The following is a 16074-nucleotide window of genomic DNA, read 5'->3' on the forward strand; positions in this document are numbered from 1 at the left end:
CGGACCAAGAAATAGTATTTTTGAAATGTTTAGCCGTACCGGTGCGCTCAGCTCATGCAGAAATCAAAATTCCGCTATCGTTCACAACTCCAGCACACTCAGAGGAATACACCAGTTGTGGAGGCGTTCCACCGAGATCATACTAGTGGACCAAGAAATAGTATTTTTGAAATGTTTAGCCGTACCGGTACTGGTGCGCTCATGCTCATGCAGAAAGTTCCTGCTCTTCGCTATGGGTGTATGGGTCACGCGGGTCACTTTTTATGTGTTTGGCATGCACTGCATTTCGATCAGGGAGTCGTATTTGACGGCTCCCTGATTTCGACTGTGTGAATGCACAGGCGTTGCAAGTGGCTTGTACGGTCATGTAAACGCGAATTTTTGTACCGTGTGTGAATGCAGCCTTATAGGTCGTCTTCTTTTTGCGTAAATATCACGTGCACTTTAGCAAAGTAGTGAGGATAGTCCCTCGTCATGCAGAATGAAATACTTGCCTGCACAAATAAAGGCAGCAGTTGCTGATGCGTCCGGTGTAGGGTTCAGCTGTGAACTTGAAACGTTATACATCATCCAAGCAGTCGCCTTCGGTCTTTTACGTATCTGTCTCATCCAAATTTCTTCCACGTTCTCACGGTTAAGTATAGGCTGCAACAATATGATGGTAAAGAAGATGAACACCCAGTTGGTCAACATCGCATGCAGGGCGATAGTGTGGGTTCGAATTCCAGGTTATATCTTCAGAAAAATAGCAGATATGAAACATTTATAACATCCCTATGCTTTTTTGCCAAGGTCATCAAGGTGGTAGATGGTGTCGTATTACCCTCGAATACAAAGAGAAAGTTTGATGTAGCCAATCAATGAAAAAAACGATTTCCACCTGTCGTAATAACATGTATGATGAGCTAGCTAGGCAAAAAAGCATAGCGTAGGGCCCTGAGCTTCCAAGCTCTCTCGTTGCTAGATTTTATTATTGAGATGTATTTCGCTGATGAATGTCTCTAGAAAACTTGTTAGGAAATCTTATTATCCATATTTTACTTTTGATAATTACTACGTCCAATGTCCGCTTCGCTGATTCATTCCCTTCTCATCATGGGTAAGTACAGGGAATAATGGAAACATGTCAAATACAGCAACTTATAGACCTACAGCAAAAGCATAGATTGAGAACCTCACGCTATACGTGTGGACAAAATAAAATTCAGCAGAACAGGTCAACAACAGGGTGAAGGTGAAGAAATGACTAAAACATATTGAAAAAAATGAAAACATCAAGAAGCAGAAGCATTCCTGACACTTTCACGAGGATTAGCGATAAACAACTGAAGTGACAAAAACATTTTTCTTCTGAACACATAGTTTAGGGGACAACTGGCGAATTATGCCTGTATTTACCCATGATGAGAAGGGAGCGAAAACGTTCGGATACTAAATTAGGCTTACTTGACTGTGTGGATTGAGTCAGTGCTGACACCTTTTCTTTCGTATTGTAGTAACCAGTAGTAACCATAGGGATTTATTTCAATTACATACCAGTTATAAAAACCTGGAGGGACCTCAGGTTTTATACTGGTATTTAGTTGTAATAAATCCTTCGGCTCTACTTGTACATTCGGGTGACCTCGATTTTTTAACGGTCTATAATATTATCCTGTTTAACAACTATGAGGTCCATAATCTATTTATCGTATTCTCCACGCAATAGTTTCTCTTCATATGCAACATATCCTTGTTATTATAGTGTTACACTATAGCCTACTCTGCATCGTATGGCATTGCAGCATCAAGGTCATTGTTTTTACTGGGTTCAGCATCTGTAGCACAGTGGCTGGGTGGTAAGGAAGAGTGACTGAGATTCACATGGTTGTGGGTTCGAATCTTCTCTTGTGTATTTCTGCTCCAAGACGTTGTAAGGGGTACACAATTAATATAAGTGGTCAAATTTAAATGAGCAGTGTATATGGAAATTTATGCAAAAGAGAAAGACCGAGGAACTACAAGTTACGCTATACTGTCCACTAACACCACCAGTTACTAAACAATCAGCTCATGCGATAACATTGCACGACACTGACCGACTGTACTGACGTTCTACAACTAACTGGCTAACAGCTCCAGCACATCTTGGATGCGCACCTAGTGGACAGTATAGCGTAACTTGTAGTTCCTTGGTATTCCTCTTTTGTATAAATTAGACCTTGGCTCTCCATCTGAGTAAATGGAAATACCCGGTATAAACTTCGTGGGAGATTTGGTACACCTGGGGTTCATCATCTGGAGGTGAGGGAATTGTAGCATCAATTTGTAATTTCGGATAAAATGAACTTATCCTTTGCAGGATTTGTTAGCTATGATGGTTGCCAATCGAGTGGGTCACATTTTTAAGGACCTGAACGAACAAAATACTTTTACTACAAGTAACATTGAGAAATAATGATCTTACCATGTAGCAGTCTTCTAGTTTGAGTTGCCAGCGTGATCTCAACAACTTCATTCCACTCTGTTGGGTGCAGAGTGTATTGGCCTCGGTGATGGTAGTGCGATTAAGACTGATCATGATGTTGAAGCCTCGACATTCAAAGTTCAAATCTACGTAAGGAACAACCAGTTTGACTTATGCTAATTAACAATGATATGCCGATGGCATCGATAGGGATTAGAAGCAAAATTGAGCTGCAAGTGTTGCAACATCGCCATAGAACATAATTATTTGCCTCCTTCTGACCTGTTTTCTTCCTGATGACAGTTGTACGATAACTAGATGAGTTTTCCACATCCGTAGTAAAGCCAAGGGTGACAGATAACGACTTCATCTTGCAGTTGATTTCAGCAGACGTTCCAGCCCTTTCCCGGCAAGTATCAGATGGAATGCTCTTCCCGCCAGCGTCAGAACTGAGGATGAAAAGCGGACATTCCAGGCTCTCATACATGCACTAAATCAAGAGACGATTGCAGCTGAGCAATAACTGGTTCAGCTACTCTCACATACTGATCGATCTATTTCTCCCTCACACACACACACACACACACACTCTCTCTCACTCTTTCTCACTCTCTGTCTCATTCTCCTTTTGCCTTTTGTTCTCTTTGTCAGATTAAATCTACGACCCAAGCTTTATTTTTCTCTCCTTCCACCTAATCTACTACAATGTCCATAATCATTTTAATCATCTAATCCATCATTTTTCATTTTAATCATCGAATTTTTTCGCGATGCACGATAATTTTTTCAGTACATGAAAACTTTTAAATATCCATGCGAAACGAAAGGAGAACGGTAGACAAGAAATAATAATTTAGTGCGAAAATAAGAAAAATAAATAATAACACCCGAAAGCGCTAAATACAAAATCAAGAAAAAGGGAAATTGTAAACCATTTGCCTCCAACTTTTACTGTGAGTCGAAAATTGATGATTCATTGTGGCCTGACCTTTATGGACGTTTCGTGGACGACTCATTCACATATTTTGATAATGATGAGCGTAGTAACGAGTTTCTTGACGTGTTAAATAGTATTCACCCTGCCCTTCGTTTCACATGTGAGCATGAACAGTCCAACAAATTGTCATTTCTAGATGTGCTTGTGGAAAAAGCGAGTAGTGACGTTCTGACCACCTTTTATCGAAAGACGACATTTACTGGTCAGTACATTGTATATGACTCTTATTGTTCGTCTCAATATAAAGTAAACTTAGTGCATAGCCTTGCAGATCGTGCGAAGCGTATTTGTTCGTCCTGCAAGTTGCAGGAGGAGCTTGACTTTCTCGGTCAGTTTTTGCGAAGAACAGGTACCCTGAGTTTTTGTTGAAGAAGTTGTTGAAAGTCGAACAGGCTACGAAGGCTCCGATGATTGGTCCTGCTCGTTGTCCCGTTTATTTATGTTTGCCGTGGAAAGGAGGGACGAAAGGAGGACGTGACAGCAGGGTGACGGCCGAGTTAAGTTCAATGGACCTGGTCAGGCGGGATGGACGAGACAGAGAGAGTGCAGAGGAAGCGGAGGATGGAACGGACGGCGAAGGGAGCAGTGAGTCGGAGAGCAATGATGGGAGTGATGGTGAGAGTGCCGGTGAGAGTGTTAGTGTTGCGCGTAGGTTTCGTGGTAGCAAGTCTTCAGTGTACAATCATCTGCTAGCTAGTCCTGATTGTTGCAATTCGTATTCCGACTCTTCGTTCACTGTATTGTGCCGTGGTCGTCATGGTTATGGACTACAGTTGAAGTGTTGGAAGCTATCTATCAGCGTCTGGATAAGCCTAATTTGGGTGTACAGAAAGATAGTATAATTGGGTTGAAATTGTTCAAGTAACGTGTCGTGTTTGGTGCGGCAAAGCTTGGCCGTTAATGTTCTAGGTGAAATGTACTGCTGTTATGTGTTATCACTTTGTCCTTCCTTCTACCTTTCTCTTCTTTGTTCATTTTCCATTTGCAAGTATATTGTTTGCACACGCATTCGTTATTGCTCTTGCTTTGATTGTTTAAATTCACACTTGTAAATTTCACTTCTGTTGTTCTTAGTGTTATTTCTCTAAGGCCACACTGAAGAAGGTCTGTGGTTCGACTCACCCGACCGACCGTACATTTTTCAGCCCGACCGTAACTTTTTTTCGGCGGGCTGTCGTGTGACTGACCTACATGTACATGTACGTGGACTGAACACGTCTAGTCTACGTGCTGTGCAGCGTGACTGGCCGTGAGTCTGCGGACGCAGGCGGCTCCTTTTGGACTTGACTTGTAGTTGTACTGCATGCATGCAGTGCAGTGAGTGGTAGACATCTACGACTGCTGCCTTGTGCTGGTAGTAGAGTCTACTCGATACGACCACCGGCAGACTGGCGAGACTTATTTTGAAGTGACCGTCCGGTTGAGAGTGATTGCCTCGTTCCAGATTAAGGACGGCCTTCTGTTTTGGGATGAAGGACAGACGAGATTGCTGCTCCGTGTGTGCAAGCACAGGAAGCGTCGATGGAAAAAGCCCATGTATTCGTGCACGCCGACACCAAACTAGCAATACATGTACCGGTACATTGTACAATTTGTGCTTCGAAGTAGTTCCCGAACTTACTTTCAACTCGCATCGTTCTTCATTTGCTTGATGATTTGGACAGTCAGAGTCACCGCTTGAAGTTATTCTCTTCTCGTTCCAGAGCTACACAATGTTTCGAAGCATTAGCCAGTGATCCCTTTATACAACATGTATGGCATAACACTGCGTAATAATGCCGATGTACTGGGTGTCTAAAGGCAGTACAGTGTATTTACATGTACTAAAAAATATATTTTAAAAAAAAATCCGCCCGCCCGCCCGTAAAAAAAATGTCCATGTTAGTCGAACCACACACCTTCTTTAGTTTGGCCTAACTTAGATTTTCTATAATAGTTCAATTTTGTTTCAGTGTCCTTTAGGGGCCGTCCGTAAATATCGAACTTTTTTCACCAAACGAATTATTTTTGTTTAGAGCCAACCCCTCCCTCCCTCCCTCCCCCTCAGAACGTAAAAATTGTTGACATATACATGCATATACAACAAAAGTCGCAAGTGTGTCACTGCTCCTATGGCCATGTACATGTATCGTACGTTTCTGAAACAAAATTGGTCAACCCCCTCCCACCCCATAACGAAATTATTTCGTTTCGTGAAAAAAGTTCGATAGTTATGGACGACCCCTTAGTACAACTACGAGTCCTGATGAGTGTTGTACGAAAACTTGAATCCATATTTTTTCTCTCCACTATTTCTTCATATTTATATCGTTTTTTTGCACATCGTCTCCACCGTTATTTACATTGCATGAATAAAGTACACAAATGTCGGTTCAGCTCATTTTATTGATTGCGGTTCTCAAAATAATAATAATAATAATAATAATAACCCTCCTTGCATTCTATGTTAGAGTGTTCCCTAGTGCAACCAATTGCGCGTATAGCGCCCCAACGTCATTTATAACCCTCATTTAGCCAAGTTATTGGTGGCGGACTCCCTTTGCATTTCCTCTGTTTCTCAGTATTGAATCACCTCCACCCGTGAGCTGTGAGGTATTAGCTGCGGAGCCAGTTTTCAAGCAATACCCTGTGTTCATGATGTGCATATGCGTGCCCGCATGCATGTGCGACCAGTTTCTGTCAGTTCCTGTGTACTTCTGGAATAGATTCATCGGAGACAAGAATGCAATGATACTGAGAATGTGGACACACTTCAGACTCTTGAACATCTTGAAAGTTTCCACTAGTATACTTCAGCATCCTGCGCGTTTTGCTTTGTGATTTTCTCCTGTCTTCCAGTCATTCTGATTCCTTTCCTCCTCTGCTTCTTTCGTTTCATAGTCACCTTCATGCTATTGTGCCCAGTTCCTGTTTATTGAATTTGCGAAGTGAAAACTAAACACATAACAAACAATCATGCAATGCTGAATCCATTCCCTCACCCGGGCCCTCCTCTCCTCCCACCCCTCACACATACATGTTTGCTCACACTCACCATCACTGCTGCCCAGTGCAGCCCCTAAACAGTAGCTGTTTTTTTTTGTCCGCATAATTATTTATTTTACGAGTTGGGTTTGTGGATAATAGTACCGTAAAGTCCGCTGCAAATGCCCACTTCGCTGCAAACGCCCACCCCAGCGGGTCCATACTATTCTCGTCTTTTTCAGGTCAGTATAGTTGTAGAAAGCTGGCTTGAAGGTCGAATGCGTACGATAGTGACTATAATGCCTACAAATTGCCTATGTAATACCAAGAGGCTCTGCAAAAGCCATTGTCATTATCTTGCTGTAAAGAAAAAAACTTCGGTCGAGATTTCCTTTCATACGATGAATGAGAAACCATCTGGTTTTCAAATCATGAAATTTCTGCAGTTCTTGCTATGATGTCGTGCTTTCAGAATGGAACGGTGATTGTTCTGATGAAGTGTCATTCAAAGACTTTACAGGTCGCAGTATTGCAGTTGCAAGTCGAACAGGGGGGTGTCACAGAAGCTACACCTACAAAGTCGCTGCTAACTTGTTGAACACTCCGAAGTGCTCGAGAAAAGCCCTTGCCATTGCGCTTTGCGTGATTTGGAAATGATGGCTTGAAACACTGTCAGAAGTGTACTTGGTTCCTGCAATAGCCTGTTCTTCGCTACCTTGTTATTCTGAAGTAACTCCCGTTTGGATTTGCGAAATAAAACAACCAACATCATAAAATCACTAGGAGCTAGCTCGTAACTAGTGCCCAAAAACATACCGGTAGTTTACCGTAGCAAAGCGCTCCTCGCACTACGGTGTGAGATGCACTTTCTTACAGTAGGGGTGACAGTGCATGGGGTCACTGCGTATAGGCCAGCAGATCTTGCAAAAATGGGGTGGGCGTTTGCAGCGGACTTTACGGTAATAGTAAAAAAAAGAAAATAAGTATACTAAACACTGGCACCCCCCCCCCCCCCACACACACACACACAAGTATGCACACAGACCCACTCACTGGTGACCGGAGATGTCATAGCAACTGTGGTGGCCGGGGCTGTTGTCATAGCAACTGTGGTGGCCGGGGCTGTTGTCGTAGCAACTTTGGTGGCCGGGGCTGTTGTAGCAACTGTGGTGACCGGGGCTGTAGTCGTAGCAACGGTGGTGGTCGGGGCTGCTGTCGTAGCAACGGTGGTGGTCGGGGCTGCTGTGGTAGCACCTGTGGTGGTCGGTGGCGTTGTCGTAGCAACGGTGGTGGTCGGTGGCGTTGTCGTAGCAATGGTGGTGGTCGGTGGCGTTGTCGTAGCAACTGTGGTGGTCGGTGGTGTTGTCATAGCAACTGTGGTGGTCGGTGGTGTTGTCGTAGCAACTGTGGTAGGGAGTGTAGTGGGAGGTGGTTCAGGGATCAACTTTGTCAAGAACTCTGTCAATAAGACAAACAAGGGAAAGTGGTCAGTTATGTGTGGAACGGAGTCGGGTAACAGAAAAATACTGTTAAACCTGGTTAAAGCGACCACCCCACGGTGCAAGAAAAAGTGGTCTTTAGAACCAGGTCCCACGGCGTCTGTATAGAACTGTCCGTGCATGGAAAAACGTCGGTTAAGAGCAGGTGGTCGTTTAACCCAGGTTTTACTGAATGGTAATATGGCAACCAGTAAAGATCAGATACAGTAAAATCGGGTGTCAGCGCCGGACCTCTGGGTTAAGCGACCACCTGCTCCTAATGACCGTTTCCCTTGCACGGACAGTTCTACAAAGGAACTGTGGGACCTGGTTCAAAAGACCACCTGGCTTTAACGACCGTTTTTGCTTGCACCCTGGGATGGTCGCTTACACCAGATTTTACTGTACTGTAGTGTCTTGTAAGGACCCTCCACCCCACCCCATCCCCCCCTGATTGATGTCGGTCACATCAATATTTTTCGAAACGAAACTCCCCTTGACCCACCCACCCATAATGGGGTATTCACGCGACAGGCAAATCCACGTGCACTGGAAGGTTGCTATGGTATTTTACCTGTGAACGAGAAAAGTGCCTGAAAGTGGATGAAAAAAGTAAAAGCGAGCTGGGGGCCCACTTTCACGATAATCGTGGCGTGCACGAGTACATTTACACCAAAAAGCGCGAAACAAGACTTGATTTTTTACGCGGCTCTTTAGAGCATGATAATTATTGTATATGTGTTTTGAAAATTTGAAATACCCATGGCTACTGGTCGGTGAAGCATTCAAAAATGCAAACGTGCCTGTCGTCGAGTGCAGCTGTGTGAATCCACACAGTCACTTTTCTCGTATTCTGTTAAACGTGAAAGGGTCTGTCGTGTGAATACCCCATAAACGAAACTTTTTTCTCTTCGTGTCAGGGGCAGTCCGGGGTTACCAATAGATTTTGCATAACGAATTTTTTTAGTATTTTTCATCCCCCACCCACCCACCTTTTCTGCAGGTAAAACAAATTCAAATAAAATAGTTATTTAAAACAGATAGGTCAAGGAACTACAAGTTACACTATACTGTCCACTAACACCACCAGTTACTAAACAATCAGCTCATGCGATAACATTGCACGACACTGATCGATGGTACTGACGTTCTAAAACTAACTGGCTAACAGCTCTAGCACATCTTGGATGAGCACTCCAACAGCCTTCCAACTTGGAAGGTTCAAAGTTATAGAAATAACATAAGGAGGGGAAGGTGAGCGAAACCAAGATAAGCACGAGCTGAAAGTCTCCGCTGTGAAGGACGTTGGCGGATGTTCATGCATGCCGATGACGATACTGGCAAGACTAGGGTTCTAGCCAGGTCAATATAGTAGGGGGGCGGGCATGGGAAAAAGTTACCCCATGACCCATTTTTTCCATTGTCCAAAATTGTCTGGCCATGCAAAATGTAACATACAGGGTGAACCCGACTTCACCCCTCACAAATGTGCCTTTATGATTCCCTCTAGTACTAGTAGTAGTGACTGTCGACTGTATTTTTGTTGAATGGCGTGAAAAAACACAAAAATCGGAAAATGAGTAGGGGGCGGCACTTTTTCACAGGGGGAGCGCGCAAACGGAGTAGGGGGGCGCTGCGCCCCCTTACCCCCCTTTGGCTAGAACCCTGCAAGACCATTGGACAATACGGTCAAACCACGATTCAAGAACGCAAAGCAACATTCCACTGTGGAATGTTGCCACCAATCACCTCACACCGACTCTCTTTGCCTCTCTAGACTTCAAACTTCTTAACCAGAGGCTTCGGAAGTGGAAATTCAGAGCCCAAATCAGTGCATTTTATTGATTCACATGTTTTTTTACGCTGATGTTAGGTAGTGTGTTCGGTACCTCCTCCCGTACAATCTACAACCTTTCCCAAGCCGGCCTGCGTGAATTCCGTACTCACCTTTCGTTCCGTTGGCCTGCGTAGCTACTTGCACACCCATATTTGCCATAGTCACCCAGGCCCTTTCTCTTGCATTCTCTCTCACTCGATCTCTCTCGCTTCCATAATGTAGTCGTTGTAGTTTGTCTTTCCCTCCGTCTATAAAACATGTCTTTCCACCTAACCGTTCCTGGGTTCGTTGTGTTTGGAATAAGGATCCCTTATCGTTACTCAACAGCTTTATTTCTCAAAAATTGTTCAAGTGATGTTTTTGGTTTATTGTGGCGAGGTTGTTGCCATTTCTGCCTGCCATGTGTTTCTATCACCCTTTTTCTCTTTATTCTCACATTGTTGCTGATACACACATGCAACGCTTAGTTGTCATACCCCTGTTTTTGCGGACACTTTCGTGAGAAATCACACCTTGCTATTTAAGCGCTGTCTTTGCGTCCTCCTTATCTGGCCTTGCTGCCTTTATGATTGCAATTTTTCTGATTGGTTCTTCAGTACAACGTTGATTCCTGATGAGTTTTGTTCGAAAACTATTTCGAATCATCTTTTTTTCATCTCTTTTTATTCTTACATGTATTTCTCCCTTTCCTTTTTACATAGTTTTTGCAACGTCTCCATTCCTTGAATTTCATAAAGTAAGCCAGTGTGACTTCAGTTCGTCCTCCTCATTGGTTGCTTGGTTGTGTTTTTTGAATTCGCAAACCGAACGGATTGTGATAATAATAGTTTTGTCTCGTGGCGGAAAAAAGAACAGCAAAATGTACCCGGGTTAATGCAATATGGAATGCTCTTAATGTGTACTCACTTAAAAACTTGCACATGATGAGAGCAGTGGACGAATAGTTCTTCTGTTCATTTGTATCTATGTTGTAAGCCAGGGGAGCAGTTGACACTGGATTCAGCAACCAGATGGAACGATTAGTGGTTGGCATGTTGTCGAGGATGACTCTCTGCATGGGTAGAAATTCGTCCAACGTCATCAGTCTTGTGCCCCTGTCCTCACACGCCATACTAGCCCAATCAACAGTTGTCACGTGATTGCTGTAATACCACCGCTTTCCGTCAACTGTTAGAGATTCTGGTATGGACAAAAGAGAGCACAAATAACTAAGGAATGGCCAAAACGTAGGGGTGAAACAATTACACCGAATATTCGAGGACTCACTCAGTTATTTCAAAAAATCGGAATCGGAATAAATCAGAGCACTCGTTCATCCATGGTACATGCATTTACCACAGACATCTGCAGTTTCAGAGCAGCCATGGCTGACCTTCATGAGTTCAGTCTCGGGCTGAGAACTTCGGTATCCTGCTGAATTAATAACCGCACAGGCAGGTCAAGAGCCAGCTCTGTCTCGTGTGACAATATGACAATGTGTGTAGTGTGACGATACAATGTGTGTGTAGGCAAACATTACGATTATGTATTTGTTGTGGTGACATCTGTCATCAGTGTGTCATGCCTCTTACCTCATTGTAGCTTCATCCGTAGTCCGCTTCCATTGTCCTTGTTCTATATTCTATTCTATTTCTTCTAGTGCTAGTCGTTTCACTTCTCATGTTTCCTTGAAGTAGTATATTTGAATTGTAATTGTTTTCCTGCAACGATCGTTCGTTGTGTTATTTATTTGTGTCTTGACTTCATTATTTATTTCGCCAGCGCCTACAAGGCTAGGCTGCATGCGCATGCTAGATTCTGTGTTCACGCGTGACTAATGATGTCATCGCTATGCCTTTGCTTGCTGCGCATAGTCGCGTAGCTGGTCTTGTTGTTTTCTTTGCTTCGTTCGAGTTCCTGTTGCTCGACTTCGTTTTCTGATCTATTTTCTGCATTCAATGGTGGCCGTGATGGCTGTCGCTGCAATAGCAGCTTCAGCCATGACGGGCCTCTATCGGTTGCTCTGCCGCCATGTTGGACGCCATGTTAGACGTGTCTTTTCCTGGCCAAAGTGCTGGTGATTTTTTGTTCTTGTGGTTCTTTTCTTGTTCTCTCTCCTTTTCCTACTTGCATTTTTCGTGATTCATACATTTCCACCAAGAGGCTGCCGTTTGCGCTGGTGTGTTGTGTTGGGCGAAGAGGGGTGATAGAGAGACTAGATAGCTCCAGTTCTCCCACACTCGTTGCGATTGATGAAGAAGATATAGCTATTGAAGTCGAGCCTGATATAATAATTATCACATCTCGGGAGAGGAGAGTCGTAAAAATGGTGCAGATTGATGCAGATTGATGCGAGTGACCTAAGTGTTGTTCGATACCAACTCGCTTGGACTCCTGTGACCTGCCACGTAGTGATTTTTTGGTATGAACTTGGCATATTTCGGACGCTGCTCGATTGGCGGTCAGTGCAGGCTCTTTGAACCACTGCCACGGCTCTTTGAACCACTGCCACGGCTCTTTGATTCAAGGCTCATGACACTATGCAATCTGAAGGTTTCCAGTCTGGGAGCTGTTGGCTATTTTGGTCAGTTATCCCTGTTGCGGACTCATCGTTGTAGCATAAATGAGGCTGGACTATTCCATCCGGAAATCTAAAATATCTCCAAGCACAACCACTGGCAAGGAGGAACACACCTTCCCTGACTACAGGACTGTACATGCGACTGACACTAGTGTAGTGCACGACAAGTCCTCGTCTTGTCTAGTCTCTGAACTCGAGTTTTGCAGACCTACAACACGACTAGGGAATTAGGTAGCACGGCAGTGCGGGAGTAGTCATGTTCCTTGTGTGATGAGTATGTTGACTACAGCTAGCATGCACCCAGAGGCTATGCGCTGGCAGCGCACATAAAAAGTCCAACTCGGAAACGGCTAAAAGATGGGATAACCTCAAGATCTTCAAAGCTCGGAAATTTGGCCATGTCCGGTGATGTTTGATCCTTACAGACATTGACTCTTAAAACAATGAGAGTTACCCACTAACTGCCTACCCATTTCAATCTGTGGTCACTGCAAATAAGCGGGTTCAGCCTGCCCATCAATTTTAAACGGATTGTTTTTGTTACATTTCTAGTCATAGGCCTGGGCGAGTGCTAGTATGATGGGAGGTTTTCCAGGTGTCAGAGCACTTCCACCAGAACGCCTTAGCTCTTCAGTGGAAGAGCCTACACGGTGAGACATCGCAGTCTGTCATGTAGCTGCTGACTCCACAAATCACCAGAGAAACCCGCCCTCAGCCGCAGGATGGACTCAGTGTGCCAGTTGCAAGAACGAACGCTGGCAAGTCGAAGTGTGCCATCTGTGCTGCGGTGATTAGTCCACAAATGACGAAACAGTTCTGTTCGCAGATTGAGAACCTTAAGCGCTACAGGTAAATGGAACAGATTACCTGGAGATGTCCACTGCTGTGCAACGCTGGAGACATTCAAAGCTGCAGCCCTACCTTTCACAATCAGTCATTGACTGTGCCTGCTCTAATCCTTGCTCAATACCTGCAACAGTAGCTAATTGCCATGCTTGACACTGGATCCGGTTTATTCATCTCCAGCCGACTATCATTTCCAGTGCATACACACTTTTTTCTCTCTTTTTCATCCCTCTTCGCTACCTTGTTATTGGGACGAAATTCCAGTTTGAATTTTGCGAAATGAAACAAAGCAAAAAAAATACTAAAGTGTCTGCAGCTGTACAGTGTCTACAGCTGTACAGTGTCTACAGCTGTACAGTGTCTACAGCTGTACAGTGTCTACAGCTGTACAGTGTCTACAGCTGTACAGTGTCTACAGCTGTACAGTGTCTACAGCTGTACAGTGTCTACAGCTGTACAGTGTCTACAGCTGTACAGTGTCTACAGCTGTACAGTGTCTACAGCTGTACAGTGTCTACAGCTGTACAGTGTCTACAGCTGTACAGTGTCTACAGCTGTACAGTGTCTACAGCTGAACAGTGTCTACAGCTGTACAGTGTCTACAGCTGTACAGTGTCTACAGCTGTACAGTGTCTACAGCTGTACAGTGTCTACAGCTGTACAGTGTCTACAGCTGTACAGTGTCTACAGCTGTACAGTGTCTACAGCTGTACAGTGTCTCCAGCTGTACAGTGTCTACAGCTGTACAGTGTCTACAGCTGTACAGTGTCTACAGCTGTACAGTGTCTACAGCTGTACAGTGTCTACAGCTGTACAGTGTCTACAGCTGTACAGTGTCTACAGCTGTACAGTGTCTACAGCTGTACAGTGTCTACAGCTGCACAGTGTCTACAGCTGTACAGTGTCTACAGCTGTACAGTGTCTACAGCTGTACAGTGTCTACAGCTGTACAGTGTCTACAGCTGTACAGTGTCTACAGCTGTACAGTGTCTACAGCTGTACATTGTCTACAGCTGTACAGTGTCTACAGCTGAACAGTGTCTACAGCTGTACAGTGTCTACAGCTGTACAGTGTCTACAGCTGTACAGTGTCTACAGCTGTACAGTGTCTACAGCTGTACAGTGTCTACAGCTGTACAGTGTCTACAGCTGTACAGTGTCTACAGCTGTACAGTGTCTACAGCTGTACAGTGTCTACAGCTGTACAGTGTCTACAGCTGTACAGTGTCTACAGCTGTACAGTGTCTACAGCTGTACAGTGTCTACAGCTGTACAGTGTCTAGTGTCTACACTGTACAGTGTCTACAGCTGTACAGTGTCTTTAAACTACTGCAGTAGTTTTCATTTCCCCACCTCCTCCCCTCCTCATGGTTGCAGGGCCTGCTCTAGACATTCAACACAGCCCGGTCAGAGTGTACCTGGCGCATGCAGGCCAGCCGGGTCACATCATCCGGCAGAAAAACAACCAAAAAGCCTGCTCAAAACTTGCAACTGTGTCAAAAGCTATGCCAAAGTAACGTTAGTTACGCTTTTGACTGCTTATGCCTGTCCCATCGACTTTCAATGTCCTGACTTCCTGCTCGCCGCTGGCCAGCTCGCGCTCGAACCAGTTGACCCCAGTTGACCCAAGCCGAGTTTCTGTCGCTTGTAGACTGTATAGTGTGTAGTACGGTTGCGCTAGATTTGCAACAGATGGGGTCCGCGAGTCGTAAAATACAGGTATTTTAGGAATCCATTGTCAGTTTGAGACATTTTTCAGCCGGGTCAGACTGGACCCGGTGTTATCTGTTCAGCCAGGTCGTGCAGTTCCCCAGCCGGGCGCGTGACCCGGCTCTCCAGCAGGCCCTGGGTTGTACTGCATTATGGCACGCTTTGTCTGCGTAGACGCCGAGACCTTTAAGGTCGGCAGAGCAGCCTGGCCCTGCCACCACTTCTCTCACATATTCAGGAATATAGTGGACTTTTGTATACAGAACAGAACAACAAGGACAATCAAGGCTTGTTCGGGTGGACTTTCGTATAAAAAAAGTCGAAACTCACTCATTGCCATACAGTTGTGGTTTCGGCCGCCAGCACAAGGAGGGCTGGTACAGCTTTCGAACGCCCACCAATGGCATTTGAATGTACCCGTCCTGGATTCCATATATTGTGATTGCTGTAACAACGCATTAGCTGCAAGATAGAAAGAAGGGAAGGAACACATTTGAGAACGAAGGACGAGTATATCCATCCGTATTCAAGGTATAGTCAACTTCGGTAATAACGACTGCGGATATAACGGTGATATCTGCAGTCGAATTATTATTAACGGCAATTCGTGAATAACGACAGACTTTCCATGCCCAGAGCAAAGTCTCATCTTACTGTAATACATATAATGAGACTTCGGGTGTAAGGACACTTCGCGGATAAGGATACTTTTCTGATGCCCCGCCGAGTGTCGTTATACGCAAAGTTGATTGTATAGCTGGATTCCTAAAGTCATGCCACAATCAGACCTCGCTTAACCGCACACATCTGTTTTCCACAAAACATATCCGGATAGGCGAGGGAACCGGATAACTGAACACACATACTGTATATGCATGGGGCATGTCAAAAGCAGTGACATCGTACATACATGTACTGAAGTACGTGTGGACCAGACGGGTCCTATGCAGTACACTTAGCATGCACAGTATGTAAAACAAGCGAGAAAAATGACAAGTGCATGCAACTGAGTGCTGTCCGCATGCACCCAGCAGGTCAAGAACCTCATTTGCTCGTACAACTCCCTGACTCTAGCTTCTGCAAGCCACATGCAACCGGATACGACAAAGCTTTTTGTACACATTTTGGCCGGTTTGTGCACAAAATCATGCACCGGTATGCGGATCGCGAGGTCCGGTTATGTTGTATGCATAACATATGCTGCACATCGGTAACCAGCGATTTTCTTCCGGATGG

General features: G+C 44.7%; 1 protein-coding gene across 1 annotated transcript; it reads right to left on the bottom strand.

Moving 5' to 3' along the window:
* Positions 1-444: 444 nt before the first annotated feature.
* On the bottom strand, positions 445-15239 carry LOC135827130 (uncharacterized). The gene is made up of 5 exons (XM_065339655.1): positions 15169-15239; positions 10629-10901; positions 7461-7865; positions 2447-2592; positions 445-645 (listed from the first exon to the last, which is right to left on the bottom strand). Exons 1-5 carry the CDS (start codon positions 15176-15178, stop codon positions 445-447), a joined length of 1035 nt encoding a protein of 344 aa, XP_065195727.1. The 5' UTR covers positions 15179-15239.
* Between the last annotated feature and the right edge of the window lie 835 nt (positions 15240-16074).

This window comes from Sycon ciliatum, chromosome 11 (assembly GCF_964019385.1).
Source record: "Sycon ciliatum chromosome 11, ocSycCili1.1, whole genome shotgun sequence".
Taxonomy (NCBI): domain Eukaryota; kingdom Metazoa; phylum Porifera; class Calcarea; order Leucosolenida; family Sycettidae; genus Sycon; species Sycon ciliatum.